The sequence below is a fragment of the Carassius carassius genome, chromosome 18 (genome assembly GCF_963082965.1).
Source record: "Carassius carassius chromosome 18, fCarCar2.1, whole genome shotgun sequence".
NCBI lineage: Eukaryota > Metazoa > Chordata > Actinopteri > Cypriniformes > Cyprinidae > Carassius > Carassius carassius.
The window spans coordinates 32,570,163-32,596,757 of record NC_081772.1 but is presented as its reverse complement, the minus strand read 5'-3'; the positions used below and the strand labels follow the sequence as shown (position 1 = coordinate 32,596,757).

General features: G+C 35.4%; 1 protein-coding gene across 1 annotated transcript; it reads right to left on the bottom strand.

The window, feature by feature from the left end:
• Positions 1 to 2,341: 2,341 nt before the first annotated feature.
• Positions 2,342 to 26,595, bottom strand: LOC132092807 (E3 SUMO-protein ligase RanBP2-like). The gene is made up of 8 exons (XM_059499225.1): positions 26,366 to 26,595; positions 8,517 to 8,673; positions 7,711 to 7,802; positions 7,396 to 7,618; positions 3,944 to 4,089; positions 3,592 to 3,862; positions 3,179 to 3,513; positions 2,342 to 2,751 (listed from the first exon to the last, which is right to left on the bottom strand). Exons 4-8 carry the CDS (start codon positions 7,574 to 7,576, stop codon positions 2,443 to 2,445), a joined length of 1,242 nt encoding a protein of 413 aa, XP_059355208.1. The 5' UTR covers positions 7,577 to 7,618; positions 7,711 to 7,802; positions 8,517 to 8,673; positions 26,366 to 26,595; the 3' UTR covers positions 2,342 to 2,442.

Sequence of the window (26,595 nt, the reverse complement as noted above, 5' to 3'; positions counted from 1 at the left end):
TTACATTGTGGGTCCACTCTCAACTGCCAAATCCACCTGCCAAGCTTCCATTTCCCATTAGGAAGGGCAATATTTGTGATTTACTTTTTGATCGGTAGTGTGATGTATATGCTGCAGGTTAATGCCTTTTATGTGTGTATTCGTGTAGCTTTATCTTGCTTTAAACTTATAATTGACTTCCACTTACACTGTAAAACCAGACAAGTAAACTTAACTCAAACCGTTTGAGTAAACAGATTGCCTTGATTTAAACCATGTAAGTTTTAAAACTTTTCATTCAAGTAATTAAGTGATTAACTGAGTGATAATTGAGCTTTAGTGATGAACAGCTGCTGTTAACAAACAGAATCACTGAAGAAAATAGAAACACAAGAACCACTACAACTGACTTCAGACACAGCCTTAGATGAAATCAACTGAAATAAAATAAATGAAATCTCTCAAGAGTTAAGTTTACTTGTCGGGTTTTACAGTGTAGCTATATGCTCCAAAAATGGGAGTAGATTAATACTTTAAATGGACATCTTGTAGTAAAAAGGTATGGAAAGTATTATGTTTCATATACAGAGTTACACCAAAATGTAATGTGATGTGACGTGCCTGTCTGTATATGTAAGCATCTTTCCCTTTAATCTTCTGACTGAAGTGTAAATATTAACATTCTCTCTTTGCTTCTCTTCTGTCCTTTCTGCACAGTCTCCTGGGAGAGGTGGGTTTCTAAAAAGCTACGATTCATTTAATTTCTTAGATTTTAAAATGAAATTAGATTTTCCATGTATGTTTTGTTGTTTTCATGCTTTCACTTTAAGGTTATGGTTTAAGGTTTTATCTTGTCAGGTATCTTTTTGTCATTTATGCTAATCTTTATTTTATTTATTTATATGTGCCTGAATGATCGCTGCCCATTCTGCGGTGTCTCTGCATGGGAGGAGAATTTAAAAGGGTGAAATCACAAATTCTAACATGTTTTATCTTGTCAGATTAAATTAAGACCAGCAGTTGATGTCCATCAATTTTCTGTATTTATTTTACCAGCAACGAATGGTTGTATTGGGATCAAATCGATGTGGATTGGTAAAACATCTAATGCTACAGACATCAGACAATAGCATACAAGAGAGCTTACAGGAGGCAATATATTTTATAAGCCTTCTCCAGACAACACGGTCTTAGAAAATGCACAAAATGCAACAGTTTTATCCATTTTTTTGTAGGTCAAGTCTTTAAAGTAAAAAGAAAAATGTAGATGAAACTAGCTAATAAAGGGCACATTTACTGCACACAAATGAATATATTAGCCCTGATCTCGCTGCTGGATAGTTAGAAGTAACTTATATGCTTGTTACCAGTTTTCTTGAAACATTTGTTAAAACTAAAGGTGAAGTAAAGCAGCTTTGCTTTTAATTGATCCAGAAGCAATAAACACACAAACATTAAAACCACTACATACACAAGTTCAGGGGTCCATTCTTAATACATGGATTACTCAGTTAGCTGGATTTTATTGTTGGCTGTTTGACATGATTCAAGATTGTTCAGTTCTTTGGAATTCATCCCAGAGTTGTCTTTGGAACGGGTCCATGAACTCAAACCTGGTTGCAAGTGGCTTATTTCACATAAACAGAATTCGATTGTCTCATTTTAAGTGAAGATGACAATGAAAGTCTGTCCCAGCCACCGCTAATTTCTTTAAAGTGTACCCTTTTAAACAAGGAAAATTTATTTTAAAAGATAATTTTACAATTTTGAAAATAATTAAACCAGTTTTACTTATTGAGAGATTTATTTGTGAATAAATAATTATCTCACAATTTTATTACATGCACACATTTATGTAGTTTGTCTGAGCCATGCATTCATTTGAATGGTGAGCTTTAATGCTGCATCGCAGGAGATGCACACTCGCTTCTCGAATCTCAAAAAGCTTTTATGATACATCATTAACTAAAAAGTAAGTTATGTCTTAATATAGCCTTATGGATTTAGATACTTTAATGCTGTCATAAATAACAAATCTGCTTCAAAATTGAATTAATTCATTACAATGCTCTTGACACTGGGAAATGCAAAGCCCGTACAAATACTAGAAAATATATAATTATGTTCAAAATAATAATGATTCGCTTAGAACATATTCTATTTATGTATTAGAAATTCTGTTGTTTTGCTGGCTGGGCTGTTTTCTTGATCTTAATTGTATGATGTCATTACATTGCTGCCTTTACGCCAGTCAGTCATTGCATTACTGATCATGGAACAGTCTCAGACAACTTAATCCAGATATTTAATCAACTCCGCTAACTTGTTTGAAGAACCATTAGCCAGAGATCAGTTATTTATCTCAAATGTATTAAGTGACGTATGAAGAATGGACCCCTGATTTAACAAGAGCTCGGGTAACACAATCTCAGACATGATGAACAGTAGTTTATGTAGTACAGCTCAAAGGATCTGTCTACAGTCTGAGATGGTGATGGTTTTTGTGGGTTTCCCATCTTTAGTGCCCAGCTCTCCGATTCTCCTCACCACATCCATGCCATCTTTGACAAATCCAAAGGCCACATGCTTGAAGTCCAAGTGCTCTGCTTTCTTGAGGGTGATGAAGAACTGTGAGCTGTTGGTGTCTCTGCCGCGGTTGACCATAGACAGCAGCCCCGGCCCTGTATGCCTCACCTCGAAGCTCTCATCCTCAAACTTCCCTCCGTAGATGGATTTTCCTCCCGTACCATCCTTGTTGGTGATATCACCACCCTGAGAGACAGTTTTTTAAATATACAGTTTTTATTCATGTTTATTACATCAATTTGTTTAGTTTTAGTTAATTTAGTACTTCAACTTAAATGAAAACTATCTGGAATTGATAATAATGTTTTTCATATTTCATTTCAGTTGATGTTTATTTTACATCAAGTAACAAATGTTTTTTTAGAGCTTTCATTGTAGTAATAATAATAATCCTGCTCCTCAGCTGCTTTGGACACAACTGTTAAATGAACAAATGAACAGAATGTGCAAAAAACTCTGCAGCAAAACAACTTGGGCATTATTGACAGATGTGCATTATTTGTTGATTTTATAGGTAAAAATTGCAGTAATGATTGCTTCGACATTAAGAATTTATTTCCAGTCAAGGTATTGATGTAAAGAAATATTCATGCTGTTTTCATTGTGTCCTCACCTGACACATAAAGTCTGGGATGATCCTGTGGAAGGTGGACTGGCGGTAACCAAAGCCCTTCTCTCCCGTACAAAGAGCCCGGAAGTTCTCTGCAGTTCTGGGCACGATGTGAGCGAAGAGCTCTATGACGACTCTCCCAGCAAGCTCGTCATCTATGGTGATGTCGAGGAACACCACAGGGTTGGAGTCTCGTGAAAGCGCCTCGGCGGCAGATATCTGAGTGGCATCAGTCTGAGACATGCAGCTCTGCCAGTCGGAGAACACTTGTCTGAAGGATTTGGCCAGCTCTGGAGTCTTGAACTTGGCTGCCAGCTGCTCAACTTTACCGTCCCCCTCTGTGTGTGAACAAACTTACAGACATGAAGACACCGGCAGCAGGGTGATGTGTGTGAGGTGAGAAGCGAGGCCTGTACCTGAGTAATCGGTTGTCCACCCCAGCGCATTAGCCGAGATGTTCATGGGCTTGAGCTTGATGCTGGGGCTGATGCTGTGGTTGGCGCAGACTTTGAGCACCTGCTTGCATCTCATCAGCAGGCGGTAGCTCTTCTTCACGGGGTGGAAGAGGATCTTGATGTCTCCCACGCCACGCTCCTTCCACTGGTTGAGCTCGCGGTCAAAGCGGTATAGTTTGGCTCTTTCTTTTAACAGGATCTCCTCGTCCTCCTCACCGGACCTCACCTCCACCTGCAGCAGCCCCGTCAACACACGTCACACTTCTCCAGAGACACAAGGAGCACAGCTACCAGCATCACAACAAACACTCACCTCAGGCAGAGAGACGATCGGCTCAAAGTGAAACTCATCATCACTGCCCTCCTCTTCTGATTCACTGCATGTTTTTTCTTCTTCATTTTGTGTCGCTGCTCCTCCAAAGACTGGAGCTCCATTGTCTGGCCATGTGAAACCATCATCTGCAGAAATAAACAAATGATAAAAACACTAACCTGCCTACATCAATGCTGACAGCAGCAGTATAACATAGCACTTTTATAATACTAATTACTGAAATGCTATTTAAACTTCTTCTTCTTCTGAGACTACATTTCTGACTCTATCTCCTCCTAGAGCTTTAACTCTACAAACTCCAAACTCAGCCCAGCTCTTCAGACTGATCTGACAGAGTGTGCTATATCTTTTCTAACTGATCAGACTTATGGCTTTCATAAAAATGAAGATCCCAAAGACTTACATTGACTGAATGTTCAAATGAGCCAAGACTATTCAAACTCCAACTATCAAAATTTAAACTTATACTCCCAGAATCCCATGAGACTCAATCAAGCTTCCCTTCTATGTACTATTTCTAACTCATTCAAACTTATCTATCTATCTATCTATCTATCTATCTATCTATCTATCTATCTATCTATCTATCTATCTATCTATCTATCTATCTATCTATCTATCTATCTGCTTGCAACATGCTAGCAACTTGCTAATCATGCTAGAGACTTGTTAAAAAAGTAAAGGAACTATTAGAACCTAAACCAGAGCTCCAGCCTTGGTTGAACACACACCTGAAGCAAGTAATCATAATCTTTAGGACTACTTTATAACTGCAGACAGGTGTATTTGGAGCAGTGTTGGACAGCCGTGAGCTAAACAAAGAGGTACCCCACTGGGCAAAGTTACGTCCAGTGGACGTCTTTTTATGTCTTTGCTGACGTTGAAAAGTCGTCCACTGAGGAGCCAGAATGAAAGTTTTTATGACATCTTTTTTTGACGTCTTCTGTACGTCCGATTTAGACGTTTACAGAACCTGCTTACAAGGTTAAAAACTAGTTCAAAAGTGGTCAGTGGACATATTTTCAACATCATTTAAGGTTCATTTAGGCATAACTTATACTGTTTCTGGACCAAATCAACACTCTCAGGGTACGTTAGATTTAGAGTCATGTTATTTCAATGTAATTTCCAGACTGTGTTTGTCCTAAAATCAAGAACATAAAATTATCTTTATGAAATAATGAAATAACTGACGATTGAGCATGTGGTAAAATCAACTGCAAACCAAAGACATTAAATCTCTAAAGATCTCAGCAGAGGAGGATCAAACATCTCCACAAACAGCTTCATCAGCTTCACTCATTAGACATCTAGAGAAGCTTTATTGAGAATTAACAGAGGTTTAAATGTTGATATTTGATTCATTTGAAGTCACCATTGTGGTGATCAGTGTTTGGTTTAGTTGGGATCTTGGTCCAGCTACTTCTTCAATTAGCCTGTCTCTGACTGCTATAACTGTGTTTTTGTGAAACACTGCAGTAAAGAGAAACAAAATTAAGAGAGATCAGGTGGTATCAGTTCTTTGTTGATGATGAAAAATTCATCACATATTACCTGAGGTTATGAAGTTAGCTTTGTTTATTTATTTTTTTCATTTATCACCCCCCAGCCTTTTAAGTCTACAGTACAGAAACCAAGAGAGAAATACTTGCTTATTTTGAAGATGGACAAAATGCATGCAATTTAAATATTTTGAGTAAAAGCTTCATGTACTCACACACAGACATCAAGATTCCGGCTATGCATCACAACAACGGTGACAATCAAAACCACTTCATAGCACAAACTAATCCTTATTTTTCAAAACAATCATTTTTTGTTTTGATTGTCACCATTGATGTGATGCATATCCAAAATGATGCATTTTGTAAAAAATATGTACATTAATTTTTTTCTACAAGATTCCTATCCAAGAAAATAAATATAGTTGCAACAAAACACTAATGTCTTATTTTGCTATAATTTTGTCAGCATTAACAGTGAGATACAAACACCTGAGCTCAACGCTCTCTGTCACAATAAGAGTGTTTTATAACACACAGTTATAACAGCCAGAGACAAGCTAATACAAGACGTATGAGCACCAAGATCCCAACTAAACCAAACACTGATCACCACAATGGTGACTTCAAATGAATCAAATATCAACATTTAAACCTCTGTTAATTCTAAATAATAGCTTCTCTAGATGTCTGACAGAAATAAAGTCAATCTAATGAGTGAAGCTGATGAAGCTGTTTGTGGAGATGTTTGATCCTCCTCTGCTGAGATCTTCAGAGATTTAATGTCTTTGATTTGCAGTTGATTTTACCACATGCTCAATCATCAGTTATTTCATTATTTCATAAAGATAATTTTATGTTCTTGATTTTAGGACAAACACATTGTCTGGAAATTACATTGAAATAACAGTCTACATCCTGAAAGTGTTGATTTGGTCCAGAAAAAGTATAAATTATGCCTAAATGAACCATAAATGATGTTGAAAATATGTCCACTGACCACTTTTGAACTAGTTTTTAACCTTGTAAAGTGGTTCTGTGAACGTCTAAATCGGACGTACAGAAGACGTCAAAAAAAGACGTCATAAAAACTTTCATTCTGGCTCCTCAGTGGACGTCTTTTCAACATCAGCAAAGACATAAAAAAGACGTCCACTGGACGTAACTTTGCCCAGTGGGACAGTTTTACTTGTAAACTATTGGTCACAGGACATTGCTTACCTATTGTTGTTATGCTGAGAGGAGTCCCAACTGTTGACTGGTTGGTCACTGCCTGTCTAAACCCTGTAAAGAGCAGCTCACCAGCCCCTGCAAAGCTTTTGAAAGCGGGATCATTCTGGCCAAACAAAAAACTAACTTGTGACTTCGCCAAGTCAGCGAAACTGATGATGTCAGGCTTACCAGTAAAGGGGGGATTATTATCTTGACTATCAGCCTCTACAGACTGATCTGAGGAACTTGGGACTGAGGAACTTGGGACTGCTTTTTCTTTCTCTTTGTGAACCTCAACAATATTTTTTTTTAAATCCGATGCCGATCCATTTTGTGATTGTGTGTCTGATGGTTTTACCTCAGATTCTACAGAGCCAAACTTAAATCTGCCAACAGGCTCTGTCATGGAAAATGAAAAACTGCTTGATGACTTTTCAGCCTTAGTTTTAGAGGACTCAAACATGAAGCATTCTGAGAATGCATTATCCTTACATGTACTGAACTGAAAAGCAGTGCCTGGACTGAAATTGGTTTTAAATCCTGCTGCAGCAGCTTGGCTGCTAGAATTTCCAAAACTAAAGGTATTTTTTTTTTAAATTGGGTTTGCTTTCTGACATGAAACACAATGGTTAGATGAACCTTTGTTTCTTACCAGGCAATTGACACAATCTTTTTCACCAAACATGGCAGTTAACCCACCATGTGGTGTTGCTTTACTTTTTTCAGTGCTGCAGGGAGCTTTGCAAGAAACACATTTAGTTGCTGAGGCTTCATTTAATGCTAGGCAGGAGTCACACTGACCCTCTTTCTTTGTAAACTGAGCGCCAAATCGAGTGCCAAATAAGACTGCTGGTGATTGGAGAGGTGGGGTGTGTGTTGATTGTTGGCATGCATACATATGCTGATGTGGAGAAAGATGATTTATCCCCTTTATAGGGCCCTGCAGAGATAAACAAACAAAACTTTATTGATTATCTGCCCCTTTACTGTAAGGTGTAAAATATTGTGTTTACATGAAAATTCTTCCACTACCTTTGTTGGTGTAATTTTTGTAGCAGCATGTAGAGAATGTGTATAACATGCTGAAGACTGCTTGTAGTACACAGAGGAACCTGTAGTAGCAACTGAGATAAATGGTCTGTTTTTAAGCATGTCTTAACTATTGTACACACAAGTGGTTCTCTTTTTTTGGTGATGCTCTCATAAAATGACATTACCATATTACCCCACACCACCTAATCTAAAAATGTCCAAAAATAAATATTTCACTCAAATACTTTAAGGAACTGTATGCTCACAACAAGACAAACTGAAAATCAGTGCTATAAACATTGTAAATCCGAATGAATGTCATTTAGTACTTCTGTTCACACTGACAACAAACATTTAAAAGCTATAAATAAAACTGCATTTTGACAGATATTTTATGGAGAGGTGTTTTAATTTCTTTGGCAGTAAGATTTGTGCCATAAATATATTTGTATTAAACATATTAATTTGCATTCATTTATCATATAGCTACTTATAAACACACATCCCCTGTGTTAATGCACACACTCACACACACACACACACACGCACGCACGCACGCACACACACACACACACACGCACGCACGCACACACACACATATCATACAGCTTGTCAATATGCTAATATTAATGTAAATATAACATTTAATACAAAATGTTAAAGATAATAAGAAATTTATTAGAAAAAATGATAATACAAATGTTTTATGTCAAGATAAAATTATCCCTGCATCCAATTCCAAGACATTAATAATATGATGTTCTCCATGATATGAGATGGTGATGGATGAATCTCCAAGACTTTACCTCTGTCTGAGATCTTCTTGAGCTTGTTTTTGCAGAAATCCTCTAGTTTGTCTATCAGCTGATGGAGAGGTTCTCTCAGGCCATCAAAAAAGAGAGAACTAAAGGAATCATCATTTACATCTGTAGATTCAGGAGGTGCTGAGAGAGACTGGAAACTCTACACAAAAGAGAAATCAAAACTCATCAGCACCACACTTCACCCAATAACCTGCAGGAACATCAGATTTGTTTGGCTCTTGTGGAATTTTCTTATCTTTAGTAACTCACCTCAGTGTAGCCCTTTCTCAAATTGATCAATATATTACAGAAAAATACATTTTTATCAAGTGTGAAGATCCATTTGATCTTGATAAAGGTTTCTCAGAATTGGTACTACTGCCCAGCTAACAGAATTTTGTTACAAGAACATTCTCCAAATATTTAGTGTTGGTTCTAGGAATATATATATATTTTTTAAAAGGTATGATGTTCCTCAAATGTTCTGTCAACTTAATTTTAAACTCAGCATTCTAGGAACATTGATTTGCAACATTCCAAAAACATAAAAATGTCCAGTTTCCTTAATGTTAGTATGATGTTCATTAAACATTCTTTCAATCATTCAAACACCTGCTATGAACAAGCACTGAAAGAAAGAGAAATAAGAACACAAACTACAACTTTCTTCAGTCAAAGCCTTAGATTAACTGAAGATAAAATACTTTAAATCTCACAAGATCTAATTAAACAACTTTACAAACAGCATTACCAGCTTCACTTACAGTATTACTAACCAGATTGACTTTATTTCTGTCACACATTTCACTGAATTCAATTCTTATTACTCTTAATTATAATTAACAGAGGTTTAGATTTTGACCTCTTGTTGAAAATGTTTCACTTAAAGTGACCGTCACAGAGATCAGCGTTTGTTATAGTTGGGCACCTGACCCTTGACTTACACTAAGTTGTTTTTATTGCAGCTGTTTTCAGAAAACATTTCTGTGTTTAAAAATCAGGTCAACTTGTTTGTTTTAATCTAATTTAAAGACTGCTTTAAAGTTGTTTAGACAACAGTTTTTTTAAGTCTTGTTTTTGTAAAGTTTAATACATCACACTTAAACATCAGGGGCCCGTTTTGCTAAGGAGGTTCAACCAACTCTGAGTTTAAACTTGAACTCTGAATTGACTTACCCTGAGATGGGAAACCCTGAGTTTTTGGTTACAGAACAGCTGAATGAATTGGTTTAATCAAGTCTAAATTGACTGACTCTGAGTTAAGCGCGTGCACCACAACTATAAAAAGCCATTATCAATGGAGCGCCGATATTACGATTCACCATGGCAACAGCTCCCGCCAAAAAGCCGTCTGCATACTTCAGACTCAATACAGATGTAATTCTTCTCAGTGTTATAATATCACAGGTGAAAACTGGCAGAACTTTAGATTAATGAACTAATAGTTAATCATTTTATGGTATCTCATGGGGAAAAATTATATATAAAATAATATTAATAATAATATTTTAAGTGCATTTTTCTTATTTTACAAATGATCTGCCAATAGAGTAAGACAAATACGGCAGTGAGAGAGGATCCAGGGTGCCTTGTCTCCAAAAATTTGATTGATGAGGGTCATAAAAGCCATCTGTTCTGGACACCTGTTTGTACACCCCCCCCCCCCCCCCAACCCTCCCTCCTCTCCCTGTACAGCCCAGTGACCTAAATATGAACTTATGAACCCAAGAGGGAATTTCGGTGGGAGTTGTGTTGTGATCTATGTGCTTTTTAAACTCTGAAAAAGGCGAAATCGTGAAAATGGTATAAGGGAAGTTTTTATTAAGGTTTTAAATACACCGTGCATTTCAAGAAAAAGGTTATAAACACAAACAGAAATGGAAACAATGTAATGATCATTTTCGCAGTTGTAAAAATGTAAAAACGGTGTTAACGTTGTTACAAATGAAATAAAAAGAAAACTAGGTTACTGATTATTTATCTAAAACAACTATACAAGTCAAAAACTATCAGATACATTTCTTTAAGCAACACATGAAAAAGATGTGAGAGCTTGTAGCATTGCAGTTTAAAAAGGTGTAAAAACGTTGCTAAAGTTGTTACAAATTAAAAAAAGAAAAAGAAAACTAGGTTACTGGATATTTATGTAAAACGAGTCAAAAACTATCAGGAAAAGGTTATAAACACAGACTAGACGGAAACAATGTCATGGTCGTTTTGGAAGTGTAAAAATGGTGTTAAAGTTGTTACAAATTAAATAAAAAGAAAACTAGGTTACTGGTTATTTATCTAAAATAACTAAAGTCAAAAACTAACAGATATGTTTCGTTAAGCAACACGTGAAAAAGATGTGAGAGCTTGTAGTATTACAATTTAAAAAGCTGTTTTGTTACCAGTTAGAAAACTAGGTAACAGAGTTTTGGCATTTGTACCTTACCTCATACTAAAAAAAGAAGCTAATGTAAAGCAATGTTACAAACCAGAAAAGTTGTCGTTTGTCATGTCGGGATGAAAAATTAAAACAAAAGAAAAAATATGGTAGGCATTTACGCGGATCTAAAATAAAATACATCAGACAAGACACTTGTCAAATCTATGCAGTACTTTACCACTAACTACAATTTAAAAAATCTAGACTGTTACTGACAGAGAGTTAAACAAAAGAAAAAAAGATCTCACAGCAAAGTGTTACGATGTCTCTGGTAACGTTAGATCGACTCGAACTAAAAAAAGAAGATAACGTAAAGCAATGTTACAAACCAAGAAAGTAGGCGTTTGTCACGTCGGTTGAAAAGCTAAAACAAAAGAAAAAAAAGGTAGGCATTTACGCTGATCTCAAAGAAAATACATCGAACCAGTCTTTAAAACACCAGCACAAGATACTTGTCAAAACTATGCTGTACTTTACCACTAATTACAATTTAAAAAATCTAGACTGTTACTGACAGAGAGTTAAACAAAAGAAAATAAAAAGATCTCCCAGCAGAATTTGCGAAGCCTCCGTAAAAACAACCTCCCAGCAACGCAGACACACTCAGAATGCTTACGTCCGGTCCCACTCAAACCACTCCTTCTTCCTCTTTCACGCAAGGCTTTAGGTGCATTTACCGCCACCTACAGGGCAGGAGTGTGGAGCATTGACGTTAATGAAAACTAACTCAAACATAAGAGATAAAAGAAATACAAAAATAAAATTAATGATAATAATAAACTTAGTAGTGATTCTTTAAATACTGTTAATCAACTCTTTGAGATACTTAATCTGTGAAACATTTCTATAGCCACATCTTTATTTAACAAAATCTAAAATGAGATCTGATTTATTTCTATATTAAGTGCTCCTGTAAGTTGTAATCTTTCGTTGTCATATCTTTTACATTTTATTAAAATAGGTTCAACTGTTTCAAGAAGATCACATTTAACACAAAGTCCAGACACATGTTTTTCCTCTTATAAATAATGACTGATTAAGTGCAATGTGTCCAATTCTATGGCGAGATCTTCTTTTCTATCCCCAAAATTCTCCTTTCATTTCCAACTGTTCTTTGAATATTATATGAATGCCGTCCTTTATTCTAACCACCCCATTTAAATTGACACGTATCTTTTTATGTTTTTTTTTTTGTTGTTGTTTTTTTATTAGCCCTTTTATTTGTAATTTACTCATTGGAGTATTAAATTTGATGTCTGATATTTTAATGTTTTTATCTGGTCCACTACTTTCATTACCTTCAATATACCTATATGTGTGGGTATCCATAAAAAATAAATCTTTGTTTTTGCTTGTATTCTGAACAAACTCTGTAAAATGACTGACAAAATGTCTTGTGTAGTAGAAGCTTCACCACTCTTTAAACTTGATAGTACTGAAAATGAGTCTGAACATATGACTACTTTAGGTATATTAATGTGTTCAACCCCACTGAAGAGCCAAAAATATGACAATCATTTCTGTAGTATAAACAGACGGATGATTAGATGTTCTTTCTGGTATTCTATACCTAACCCTTGGAACATATTTAGCTGCTGCTGCTGTATGGACTGTGTCAGGATCTTTAGATACATCTATGTATATGAGTTACTTTAAACTAGGTTAGCCTATATGCTCTTTATTTTTAATCTAAACAAAAGTCCTTGATGTTTTATTTTGTTTTAATAAACCACTCACACTTACTTTAGTAGCCTAAATCATTGAATATGTCTTTTATTTTGTTAATATTAACTTCTGGCACGAAATTCTACATTCATAAATGTATGTTTTTCAAAATTTCCTCACGTTTAGTGGCGTTTAAAGAGGAATTTGTGATGTATTTGGAGACGTTAAAAGGAATGGAAAGTTCCAAAGCAAGATTTTTGTATTCTTCATTAGAGGACTTTGGTTTCTTAATGTGAAAATCTGTTACTCCCCCCTACATTTTCTTTATCATTATATTTTTCTTTTTTCTTAAGTGTTGTTTTATTTATTTTACATTTATTTGTTTTATGATGTACAGAGTGTGAACAAACATTTAGTGTAATCTCAGACCGTATTTGTAAATCTACCAGTAATGTATGCCTTTCTGTATCAATGTTCAAAGCAACCAATGTTTTTACTTTAAAATTAGGTTAACCTATACGATTTAATTTTTTCATCTCAACAAATATTCCTTGTTGGAAAAAAGTGTTGTTTTATTTAATTTTAATAAGTCACTCACACATACTTTAGTAGTCTAAATCCTTGAATACGTCTTTTATGTTGTCAATATTAACTTCTATCATTGCTATATCGTTGCTATATCAATTAAAACATGCGTTTAGACATACAAATATTAAACAGGAATGAATGTGGTAAGTCAAGATGGGCTTTTCTTGAGAAACTTTTACAACATTACAGGAAAGGCTAAATATTTCATCTCAAGTAGTGCGTAGAAACGCGTCTGGTGTCTAGCATCTGATGTCTTTGTGTTTACTGTTACGACCATGTCTGCGAAGATTGTAAAACATCTAAAGGTTTTTAGGGTTTGCAACTCAACTGTATTCTAATTAGTTTTCCGGGGTTCTGGTGTTGTAAATGGTGTGCTGCAGGTCAGCTAAAGTAAAAAAAATAAAATTTTGTGTATTCAGTGATCAAAGGGTGACAATTTCAACTTTATTGCTTAGGTCTGTGATCGCGAGGTTAGCTTAAAGTTCATTTACTGGTCAAAAGGATGTGAAATCTTTTAACAAGTCAGACCATAGAAAAATGTTGTTTAACAAAATATTGTTAACATCAACATAGACGTACTGAGAATGCAAACAAGTACACAAACACAACCATACAATCATAAACACACACACACACACAAATGTAAACATACAGAAAACATAAACATGTAACCAAACAAATACAAATATACACTCAAACAAGTACATAAATAAACAAACAAACAAAATAGGTCACAAACACGAAAATACCTATATTAGATTGAAAATGAGTTGTCATAAGTTTTCTTTGAAACCAAAAGTGTTTGTTGCTACAAATGTCTCACAGAACTTTATACAATAGATTAGACGTCCTTTCTCACTTTCCAAATGGTGTTGTTAACCATGATGTTTAAAATAGTTAAGTAGTTAAATAGTTAAAAGTATTATTTTTTAGCTTTCATGTAGGATGCATGTCAGCACTCAAATGTTTTTAGCAAGAGTCCAGAGACAGATGAAAATAGATGCATGAAGAAGAAAAAAATGTAAGAGGTTTTTAATGACAGACTAAATCAGGGGTGCCCATGCTTTTCTGAATGGTGATCTACCTTTTAAGTGACTGGGTCAGAATGATCTACTACTCACATTACGTGTCTTTTTTAATGTACCAAAACGAACACACAATGTCATATTGGCTGCTATTTTGCTTTAATGTTTCACACTTAAATCATTAGTAATTTCTGATTGAGTTTAATTTCTTTACCAATACTAAAAATACAGTAGCAGTCCACAATAGAAGCTACTAATCAACATGCATTTGATTTCATACACAGTGGCACTTACATTACATTTCCCATACAATTCAGTACATTTACATCAAAATCCACACGTTGAAATGTAACTTTACGCATTCAGGTAGCACACACACACACACACACACACACATTGAAATGTAACTTTTTTTCAACACTAGGATTTTCTTTTAACAAACATAGCCTACATATACAGTGGCATTTGGCCTACATCACACACTATATCACACTACAATTCACTGTTCAAACATTGAATCTTTCAGGCAGTGAATTAACTTTATGTACAATAAGTTGCATGTAGTCATTTTCTTGCATACACATGGCATGTTCACATCAGTGGTCAGTACCTTATTCAGATGATGACTTGCATTGGATGGAGTCCACTAGGGATGCATAGTCCGGGCAATAGCTACTGATGGCCAGTCTAAGACAGGCCTCCAAATGATCGTCGGTCAGGGTGGAGCGGTACTTGGATTTGATAATTTTCATATGTGAAAAGGTCTATTCGCACAAGTAAGTAGACCCAAACATTGCAGTCAGTGATGTTGCACATTTTCTCATGTTGGGATACTTTTCTTCTGTGAGTAAACTCCAGAATTGTTCCTGGGCCCTAGACTTCAAGTTAATATCTGCTTGCAGTGTCAAGATCTCATCCTCAACTTCAGCAGAACTGAGCTGAAACATTGTTGCGATTTTGGAAGCGAGGACATCGACCTCAGCATTCTCCCGAAAAGGGAAGCACATGAACGTGGCAACTGGCTCGAGTAGAGCGAAGTCTTGAAATCTCCTGTCAAAGTCTGACAGGACAGTGTCAATCTGTTCTGCATAACATGCACTGCCAATCCCAATTCCCTTGATTATTCAGCTCAGATGCAAGGTTTTTAAAGTTCCTCAGATCATGGTGTTGGATCTTTGAAGAAAGCAGTTTAAGTTTTCCCTTGAAGGCGTTCACTGAGCTTATCATATTGATCACGGTTTTCTCTTTGCCCTGTAATTCCATGTTCAGCTCATTGAGCAAGTTCGCCAGATCAGTTAAAAACGCCAAATCAAGCAGCCAACGATCGTCATTAAGTTGCGTGTATTCCGCATGTTTTTTTTTCATGTAGGAACTGCTTTACCTCGGGAAGGAGATCGCGGAATCGTTGCAGGAATTTCCCCCTGCTCAACCACCTTACCTCCGTGTGAAGCAGTAGGTCTGAGTGGTTGCTGCCAGCCTCCTCAAGATGCAAACGGAACAGTCGTCTTTGAAGAGATCTAGCACGGATTGAGCAGGCTACTTTGTTTGCTACGTCCATGATCTCTTTCATGTTCAACATTTTCGCACACAACGCTTGTTGGTGTATGATACAATGGTAACTTAAAAAGTCAGGAAACGCTTCATCCTCTCGGCATTTGGCAACAAATTCGTTAGAGCGGCCGATCATGGAAGGCGCACCGTCGGTGGTGATTGACACCAATTTGCACACTGGAATCTTATTCTTGTCGATAAAGTTTTTGAATATCTCAAATATGTCATCCCCTCGTGTGTGTGCGTTCATATGCAGAACTGCTAAAAGTTCCTCTTTTGCAGTCATGTCGTGGAAGACCATTCAAATAAAAATGCACAATTGGGCTTTGTCTGTGATGTCTGTAGACTCGTCCATCTGTAGCGAGAAGCACTCGCAACAGTCAATGTCCTTAGCAAGCTGCTGCACTAAGTTGTCGCCCATCATTTCGCATCGCCTGGTCACTGTATTTCTTGTCAACTGAACAGCTTTGACTGCAGACATTATTTCTGTTTTGTTCGTAAAGTCTTTAAACAAAGAATCCGCTGCCTCAATGAGGGCTTCCTTCACCATAACTCCATCCTGGAAAGACTTTTTGTGCCTAACGATCGTCCGACTCACCCGGAACGATGCCTCTATTGCGGCCTTCGCTTTCGTTGTTGGCCGAGTGAAAAGAGACTGCTGTCCAAGAAGCTGAGACTTCAACTCCCTCACCTTTCTCTTTCTCAATTCACTGCTTGGAGGAAAGTCTGTATCAAAAGTTCGATGAATCATTCTAAAGTGTCTCTCTACATTCCCCTTCTTTGGAAGTGCAATGCTGGATTGACAGATCAGACAGACACACTTTGAGTATGACATCGTGAATAAGAAGTCATCTTCCCATTCCTGATGAAAATGGTAAGTCTTTGCTTTTTTGATTTCTTTCACTCCCTTATTCATTGTGGCATCATTTTTGTTTGTCTATACAGATATTAAACGAGCAATAGCGAAAATGAAAAGCAACGGTAAAACGAAAGCAATGGCGCTTTTCTGTAGTGTTGACTGCCGAGATCAGCTCGGTAGAGTTTATGGTTGTTATGGTAACGTAGTGTAAAAAAAACTTTTTAGCAACCAGCAGACTGGCCTGTCTACACGTCAATCAGCGGGCACATGGTAATATAATGACATGATAGGGTGGATTGCTTTTCTGAAAAGGCGCGTTTTTTTTTTTTTCTTCTGAGTTCTGTGAGCTACCGTCATTGGCTCTGCGATCGACCAGTCGATCGCGATCGACGTATTGGGCAGGCACGGACTAAATGGTTTAGATTGTTTAAAACAATTGAGTTTATGGATTTCTCTTGAATGTGTGTACGGTAACCGTTGCATACATGAAACAGAATAAATACATAAACGCATTGTGGTTGATGTTAGACAATAAAAAAATATTATTTATATATCATAACTTACTTTCTTTTCAAAACACAATAAACATTCTTATGACTTTTTTAACTGTGAACAACCGGTTTGGTTGGAAAATAAAAATAAATAAAAACATATTATGTTTCTAAGTTAGAATGCTTATAGTTTGTAGTAAAATCACATATATAAACTAAAACATTTTTCTTACAAACCACACGTTTTCACACACACACACACACACACACACACACTCCACACAAAACTGCCAACAAGGACCTAAAGTTTTTGTTTTAACGTTTAGCTGTAGCTGAGACCTTGGGGGAATTATTTTACGCACAGTTTTGGGGGTGTTACTATGAACTTTGTAATAGCTTATAGATCACAAATTACCTATTTAAAATCTAAAAGTTTGTGTAACTATATCAATTTCTTTAAAAAGTAATGTAACTGATAACATTTGATTACATGTTTTAAGACTTGTAATGTTTTCAACCGTTAATCTTTTGAAACGTGTAAACAGGACGGGGTTAACATTAGAGTACTCAACAACTAATGACCGTCAGACTTTTCAAAATCCTTCATCACTTAATTTAGGATTGTGATCATTTCATTTTTAAGCACAACCACCACGAAATCAGATTTGCTTGGAGATTAAATACATATTTAATAACACAACAAGAAAGCTTAACAGCTATGATACTGTTTTGAAATCAGGTTTTTTCACACCTATGAAGGGAAATGCCACGGCATCTAACAATGGGTTGGTAAAACAGTTCAAATTAACAAATATATATACATCAGCCAAATAGGAAACTAGCATAGGTCTTTAACTCCTGAAACATCTGACTCATGTTTTAGAGTAGTTAAGGTAGTTTATGAAATATTTCAATGAAATCTGTACGTGTGTGAAAAAATATTCAGATGTAACATTTTCATAATTAACCGCAATTTAATTATTTTTTCTCGCTGACTGTAAGTGATTACATTTATTTTTGTAATCAAATGATATAATTTAGCTATACGTAACTAGATGATCCCCCTAACACTGATTATGCGTTCTAACAATAATAGATGGTGAAAGAGTTCATTACCCTCTTTAACTTTAAAAATGCGGACAGTGTCGCTTAACACTAGTTTGGCAAACAAGGGTTTGCTCTTAAAACAACCCCAGACCCTGACTTGAAAGCACCGTAACAAGTATAGCCATTGCAGAAATTTATTATAGAGATGCAGTAAGATAAACTCTGGATGCACGATTGAACGACTTATGACATGTTTACCATATTATTACAAGGCCCTGCTTACCTAGTTTTATGATGAAATATGTCTGTTAAAATAAACAAGCATACACACAATCTCCAGAATGGGGTCTGATGATGGGTGTTCATCATTTCATGATGAAGACAGACTGGATATTCAGACCACAGCAGCAGGACACGATTGTCTTTTTCTAAAGATAAAGACAATTATTTGGTTTCAGGACACACAAATCCTAACGCCTCAATGGTTCAGAAGATAACATAACAACGGTTGCTCCATTACAACATAGCCAACCCTATTTTAGCCTGTTTTACCACATGTACAGTATATCGTATTATTCTTGAATATAGTCGTTTAGTCTAAATTTGTGTTAACAGTTATTTTATTGTTATTATATGTATTATATGTTTTTGTTTTACAAAGGGGTTCAATTTAATACGTTTAACTAATACCTCATTCAAGCTATGTAGAACTTCAGGTCAGGGAACTACAATACCCATCATACACCTCAGGCTTCAAACATGGCCGTCGTGGATATAAATATGTGTTCACAGTTACACAGTGAATCGGACTTTTCATCACTAAAACAGATCACAAAAAAGAGGGTTTGTAACATCACCACATGGAAGGAGCGTATACTTCACAAACAGTGTAGAAATGTGCGTCTTTTTATTTAGGTTATCTGTGCATGCGTTTAATCAGATGTCCAATGATTAAGAGCGTTGCCACATACAATATGATTTCGTATCCACGACGGCCATGTTTGAAGCCTGAGGTGTATGATGGGTAATGTAGTTCCCTGACCTGAAGTTCTACATAGCTTGAATGAGGTATTAGTTAAACATATTAAATTGAACCCCTTTGTAAAACAAAAACATATAATACATATAATAACAATAAAATAACTGTTAACACAAATTTAGACTAAACGACTATACGGGAAGGACTATATGGGAAACTACTTTACGGGAAGTCGTGGCCTAATGGTTAGAGAGTCGGACTCCCAATCAAAAGGTTGTGAGTTCGAGTCCCGGGCTGGCAGGAATTGTGGGTGGGGGGAGTGCATGTACAGTTCTCTCTTCACCCTCAATACCACGACTTAGGTGCCCTTGAGCAAGGCATCGAACCCCCAACTGCTCCCCGGGTGCCGCAGCATAAATGGCTGCCCACTGCTCCGGGTGTGTGCTCACAGTGTGTGTGTGTGTTCACTGCTCTGTGTGTGTGTGCATTTCGGATGGGTTAAATGCAGAGCACAAATTCTGAGTATGGGTCACCGTACTTGGCTGAATGTCACTTCACTTTCACTTTTTTTTTTTTTTTTTTTTTTTATATTCAAGAATAATACGATATACTGTACATGTGGTAAAACAGGCTAAAATAGGGTTGGCTATGTTGTAATGGAGCAACCGTTGTTATGTTATCTTCTGAACCATTGAGGCATTAGGATTTGTGTGTCCTGAAACCAAATAATTGTCTTTATCTTTAGAAAAAGACAATCGTGTCCTGCTGCTGTGGTCTGAATAGTCTGTCTTCATCATGAAATGATGAACACCCATCATCAGACCCCATTCTGGAGATTGTGTGTATGCTTGTTTATTTTAACAGACATATTTCATCATAAAACTAGGTAAGCAGGGCCTTGTAATAATATGGTAAACATGTCATAAGTCGTTCAATCGTGCATCCAGAGTTTATCTTACTGCATCTCTATAATAAATTTCTGCAATGGCTATACTTGTTACGGTGCTTTCAAGTCAGGGTCTGGGGTTGTTTTAAGAGCAAACCCTTGTTTGCCAAACTAGTGTTAAGCGACACTGTCCGCATTTTTAAAGTTAAAGAGGGTAATGAACTCTTTCACCATCTATTATTGTTAGAACGCATAATCAGTGTTAGGGGGATCATCTAGTTACGTATAGCTAAATTATATCATTTGATTACAAAAATAAATGTAATCAGTTACAGTCAGCGAGAAAAAATAATTAAATTGCGGTTAATTATGAAAATGTTACATCTGAATATTTTTTCACACACGTACAGATTTCATTGAAATATTTCATAAACTACCTTAACTACTCTAAAATATGAGTCAGATGTTTCAGGAGTTAAAGACCTATGCTAGTTTCCTATTTGGCTGATGTATATATATTTGTTAATTTGAACTGTTTTACCAACCCATTGTTAGATGCCGTGGCATTTCCCTTCATAGGTGTGCAAAAACCTGATTTCAAAACAGTATCATAGCTGTTAAGCTTTCTTGTTGTGTTATTAAATATGTATTTAATCTCCAAGCAAATCTGATTTCGTGGTGGTTGTGCTTAAAAATGAAATGATCACAATCCTAAATTAAGTGATGAAGGATTTTGAAAAGTCTGACGGTCATTAGTTGTTGAGTACTCTAATGTTAACCCCGCCCTGTTTACACGTTTCAAAAGATTAACGGTTGAAAACATTACAAGTCTTAAAACATGTAATCAAATGTTATCAGTTACATTACTTTTTAAAGAAATTGATATAGTTACAAAAACTTTTAGATTTTAAATAGGGTAATTTGTGATCTATAAGCTATTACAAAGTTCATAGTAACACCCCCAAAACTGTGCGTAAAATAATTCCCCCAAGGTCTCAGCTACAGCTAAACGTTAAAACAAAAACTTTAGGTCCTTGTTGGCAGTTTTGTGTGGAGTGTGTGTGTGTGTGTGTGTGTGTGTGTGTGTGTGTGTGTGTGTGTGTGTGTGTGTGTGAAAACCGCGTGGTTTGAAAGAAAATGTTTTAGTTTATATATGTGATTTTACTACAAACTATAAGCATTCTAACTTAGAAACATAATAAGTTTTTATTTATTTTTATTTTCCAACCAAACCGGTTGTTCACAGTTAAAAAAGTCATAAGAATGTTTATTGTGTTTTGAAAAGAAAGTAAGTTATGATATATAAATAATATTTTTTATTGTTTAACATCAACCACAATGCGTTTATGTATTTATTCTGTTTCATGTATGCAACTGTTACCGTACACACATTCAAGAGAAATCCATAAACTCAATTGTTTTAAACAATCTAAACCATTTAGTCTGTCATTAAAAACCTCTTACATTTTTTTCTTCTTCATGCATCTATTTTCATCTGTCTCTGGACTCTTGCTAAAAACATTTGAGAGCTGACATGCATCCTACATGAAAGCTAAAAAATAATACTTTTTTAAAACTATTTTAAACATCATGGTTAACAACACCATTTGGAAAGTGAGAAAGGACGTCTAATCTATTGTATAAAGTTCTGTGAGACATTTGTAGCAACAAACACTTTTGGTTTCAAAGAAAACTTATGACAACTCATTTTCAATCTAATATAGGTATTTTCGTGTTTGTGACCTATTTTGTTTGTTTGTTTATTTATGTACTTGTTTGAGTGTATATTTGTATTTGTTTGGTTACATGTTTATGTTTTCTGTATGTTTACATTTGTGTGTGTGTGTGTTTATGATTGTATGGTTGTGTTTGTGTACTTGTTTGCATTCTCAGTACGTCTATGTTGATGTTAACAATATTTTGTTAAACAACATTTTTCTATGGTCTGACTTGTTAAAAGATTTCACATCCTTTTGACCAGTAAATGAACTTTAAGCTAACCTCGCGATCACAGACCTAAGCAATAAAGTTGAAATTGTCACCCTTTGATCACTGAATACACAAAATTTTATTTTTTTTACTTTAGCTGACCTGCAGCACACCATTTACAACACCAGAACCCCGGAAAACTAATTAGAATACAGTTGAGTTGCAAACCCTAAAAACCTTTAGATGTTTTACAATCTTCGCAGACATGGTCGTAACAGTAAACACAAAGACATCAGATGCTAGACACCAGACGCGTTTCTACGCACTACTTGAGATGAAATATTTAGCCTTTCCTGTAATGTTGTAAAAGTTTCTCAAGAAAAGCCCATCTTGACTTACCACATTCATTCCTGTTTAATATTTGTATGTCTAAACGCATGTTTTAATTGATATAGCAACGATATAGCAATGATAGAAGTTAATATTGACAACATAAAAGACGTATTCAAGGATTTAGACTACTAAAGTATGTGTGAGTGACTTATTAAAATTAAATAAAACAACACTTTTTTCCAACAAGGAATATTTGTTGAGATGAAAAAATTAAATCGTATAGGTTAACCTAATTTTAAAGTAAAAACATTGGTTGCTTTGAACATTGATACAGAAAGGCATACATTACTGGTAGATTTACAAATACGGTCTGAGATTACACTAAATGTTTGTTCACACTCTGTACATCATAAAACAAATAAATGTAAAATAAATAAAACAACACTTAAGAAAAAAGAAAAATATAATGATAAAGAAAATGTAGGGGGGAGTAACAGATTTTCACATTAAGAAACCAAAGTCCTCTAATGAAGAATACAAAAATCTTGCTTTGGAACTTTTCATTCCTTTTAACGTCTCCAAATACATCACAAATTCCTCTTTAAATGCCACTAAACGTGAGGAAATTTTGAAAAACATACATTTATGAATGTAGAATTTCGTGCCAGAAGTTAATATTAACAAAATAAAAGACATATTCAATGATTTAGGCTACTAAAGTAAGTGTAAGTGGCTTATTAAAACAAAATAAAACATCAAGGACTTTTGTTTAGATTAAAAATAAAGAGCATATAGGCTAACCTAGTTTTATAGTAACTCATATACATAGATGTATCTAAAGATCCTGACACAGTCCATACAGCAGCAGCTAAATATGTTCCAAGGGTTAGGTATAGAATACCAGAAAGAACATCTAATCATCCGTCTGTTTATACTACAGAAATGATTGTCATATTTTTGGCTCTTCAGTGGGGTTGAACACATTAATATACCTAAAGTAGTCGTATGTTCAGATTCATTTTCAGTACTATCAAGTTTAAAGAGTGGTGAAGCTTCTACTACACAAGACATTTTGTCAGTCATTTTACAGAGTTGGTTCAGAATACAAGCAAAAACAAAGATTTATTTTTTATGGATACCCACACATATAGGTATATTGAAGGTAATGAAAGTAGTGGACCAGATAAAAACATTAAAATATCAGACATCAAATTTAATACTCCAATGAGTAAATTACAAATAAAAGGGCTAATAAAAAAACAACAACAAAAAAAAACCATAAAAAGATACGTGTCAATTTAAATGGGGTGGTTAGAATAAAGGACGGCATTCATATAATATTCAAAGAACAGTTGGAAATGAAAGGAGAATTTTGGGGATAGAAAAGAAGATCTCGCCATAGAATTGGACACATTGCACTTAATCAGTCATTATTTATAAGAGGAAAAACATGTGTCTGGACTTTGTGTTAAATGTGATCTTCTTGAAACAGTTGAACCTATTTTAATAAAATGTAAAAGATATGACAACGAAAGATTACAACTTACAGGAGCACTTAATATAGAAATAAATCAGATCTCATTTTAGATTTTGTTAAATAAAGATGTGGCTATAGAAATGTTTCACAGATTAAGTATCTCAAAGAGTTGATTAACAGTATTTAAAGAATCACTACTAAGTTTATTATTATCATTAATTTTATTTTTGTATTTCTTTTATCTCTTATGTTTGAGTTAGTTTTCATTAACGTCAATGCTCCACACTCCTGCCCTGTAGGTGGCGGTAAATGCACCTAAAGCCTTGCGTGAAAGAGGAAGAAGGAGTGGTTTGAGTGGGACCGGACGTAAGCATTCTGAGTGTGTCTGCGTTGCTGGGAGGTTGTTTTTACGGAGGCTTCGCAAATTCTGCTGGGAGATCTTTTTAATTTTCTTTCGTTTAACTCTCTGTCAGTAACAGTCTAGATTTTTTAAATTGTAATTAGTGGTAAAGTACAGCATAGTTTTGACAAGTATCTTGTGCTGGTGTTTTAAAGACTGGTTCGATGTATTTTCTTTGAGATCAGCGTAAATGCCTACCTTTTTTTTCTTTTGTTTTAGCTTTTCAACCGACGTGACAAATGCCTACTTTCTTGGTTTGTAACATTGCTTTACGTTAGCTTCTTTTTTTAGTATGAGGTAAGGTACAAATGCTAAAACTCTGTTACCTAGTTTTCTAACTGGTAACAAAACAGCTTTTTAAATTGTAATACTACAAGCTCTCACATCTTTTTCACGTGTTGCTTAACGAAACATATCTGTTAGTTTTTGACTTGTTTAGTTGTTTTAGATAAATAACCAGTAACCTAGTTTTCTTTTTATTTAATGTGTAACAACTTTAACACTGTTTTTACACTTCCATGCATGGAAAAAAAATGACCATGACATTGTTTCCATCTCGTCTGTGTTTATAACCTTTTTCTGATAGTTTTTGACTTGTTTAGTCGTTTTACATAAATATCCAGTAACCTAGTTTTCTTTTTATTTAATTTGTAACAACTTTAGCAACGTTTTTACACCTTTTTAAACTGCAATGCTACAAGCTCTTCACATGTTGCTTAACGAAATGTATCTGATAGTTTTTGAATTGTATAGTCGTTTTAGATAAACAATCAGTAACCTAGTTTTCTTTTTATTTCATTTGTAATTGTAATTCATTTGTTCGGTGTACAAACAGGTGTCCAGAACAGATGGCTTTTATGACCCTCATCAATCAAATTTTTGGAGACAAGGCACCCTGGATCCTTTCTGCAGTGGCTATTTACACTAAGTGGAATTAACATACTTTCTTAGCGATAGATCCTATTTACAGTAGGCGAAGTGCAAGTAGCTCTAGATACTATTTACTGAAAAAATGTACAGTGAAAATTTTGATATATTCTATTTACCATGTAAAAGTAGCAGTTCTTGCAACAGGCTAAGTGTAAATAATAATTAGATGCTAGTTATACTTTAAAATGGAAGATACATTTGCACCTCAGTATTGTTATACATCAACAGGATGCAATAATAACAGATTGTAAATTATTATATTTATTACAATTATAAATAGCTGAATCATTATTAAAAACTCGTTAGGCACTTTACTTCCACTTTTAGAATATTTTGTTCATTTTTATTGAAAACAAATTATAATGTGACATGTGATGGGAAAAGTGAGAAAAACTAGCTCGGCAAAAGCTGGACTCTAACCCAATCAATCGCGTTACATGCTAGTTTTCCGTGCCCAAAACATTACTGTCTACAGCATTGAAACCATTATTCACATGTGTCGTATTTAACCTTATGTGTCAATGGAGGGCGGAGCTACAGTAGATTTGCTCTTAGGAACAGACACTCCGAATAATCTTGTTTTCCATTTGCATTATGATTATTTCTATTACCACACTGGCATATAATTTTACTTAAGTAAAATGCACTTAATTTAGACCCACACCCCCAGGAAACAAGACTAAATATCTTATATCATTTTCTTATATAGAAAATCAATCTTTATTTTTTTTTTATTTTGTACTTGGAGAAAAGAAGAAAAAAAAACACTTAGTAAGAAGAGCATTTTCCCAGCGTGCATTAATGAAAAGTTTAAAAAAGGGGGAGGAGACCAAAAGAAACTCTGGATTTACCGAAAAAAACCTGCTCCTGACCAGGTTAGATTCAGTTGCCAAGGCTTCATTCAATGCTAGGAGTTTAAGTTAGCTCTCTTTCAGAAACGGACTTGACTTACCCTGCTTCCTGGGGTTTGACAAACCTCCCATTCTGAAACAGAAAACCTATAGTTTCCCTCATTTCAGGGTTAACATACTCAGAGTTTTCACTTAACCTCCTTTGTGAAACGGGTCCCTGGACTCATCACACAAACCTCAACAATGGTGACAATAAAAAAAATGCTTGCTTGGAGCCCTGAATGTGTTTTGTGTGCTGGTAAAAAGTATGTCACCATTGTTGACAAATGCACTTAAAATATAATTGGTTGAACAGAGTTGGTTGAACCTCCTTAGTGAAACGGTCCCCTGTTCTTCTAGATCTGTGTTACCTGCAGGAACTGGATGTGATCCTGTGTGTGTGAAAGCTGCTCCAGCTCAGCGTCTCTCCTCCTCAGATTATTGATCTCCTGCTCCAGTCGCTCCAGTTGTCTTTCAGCTCGACTCACTGCAGTCTTTTCCTGATCTCTGATCAGCTGTCTCAGCTCAGAGCGGCTTCTCTCAATGGAGCGGATGAGCTCAGTAAAGATCCTCTCACTGTCCTCCACTGCTGTGTGTGCAG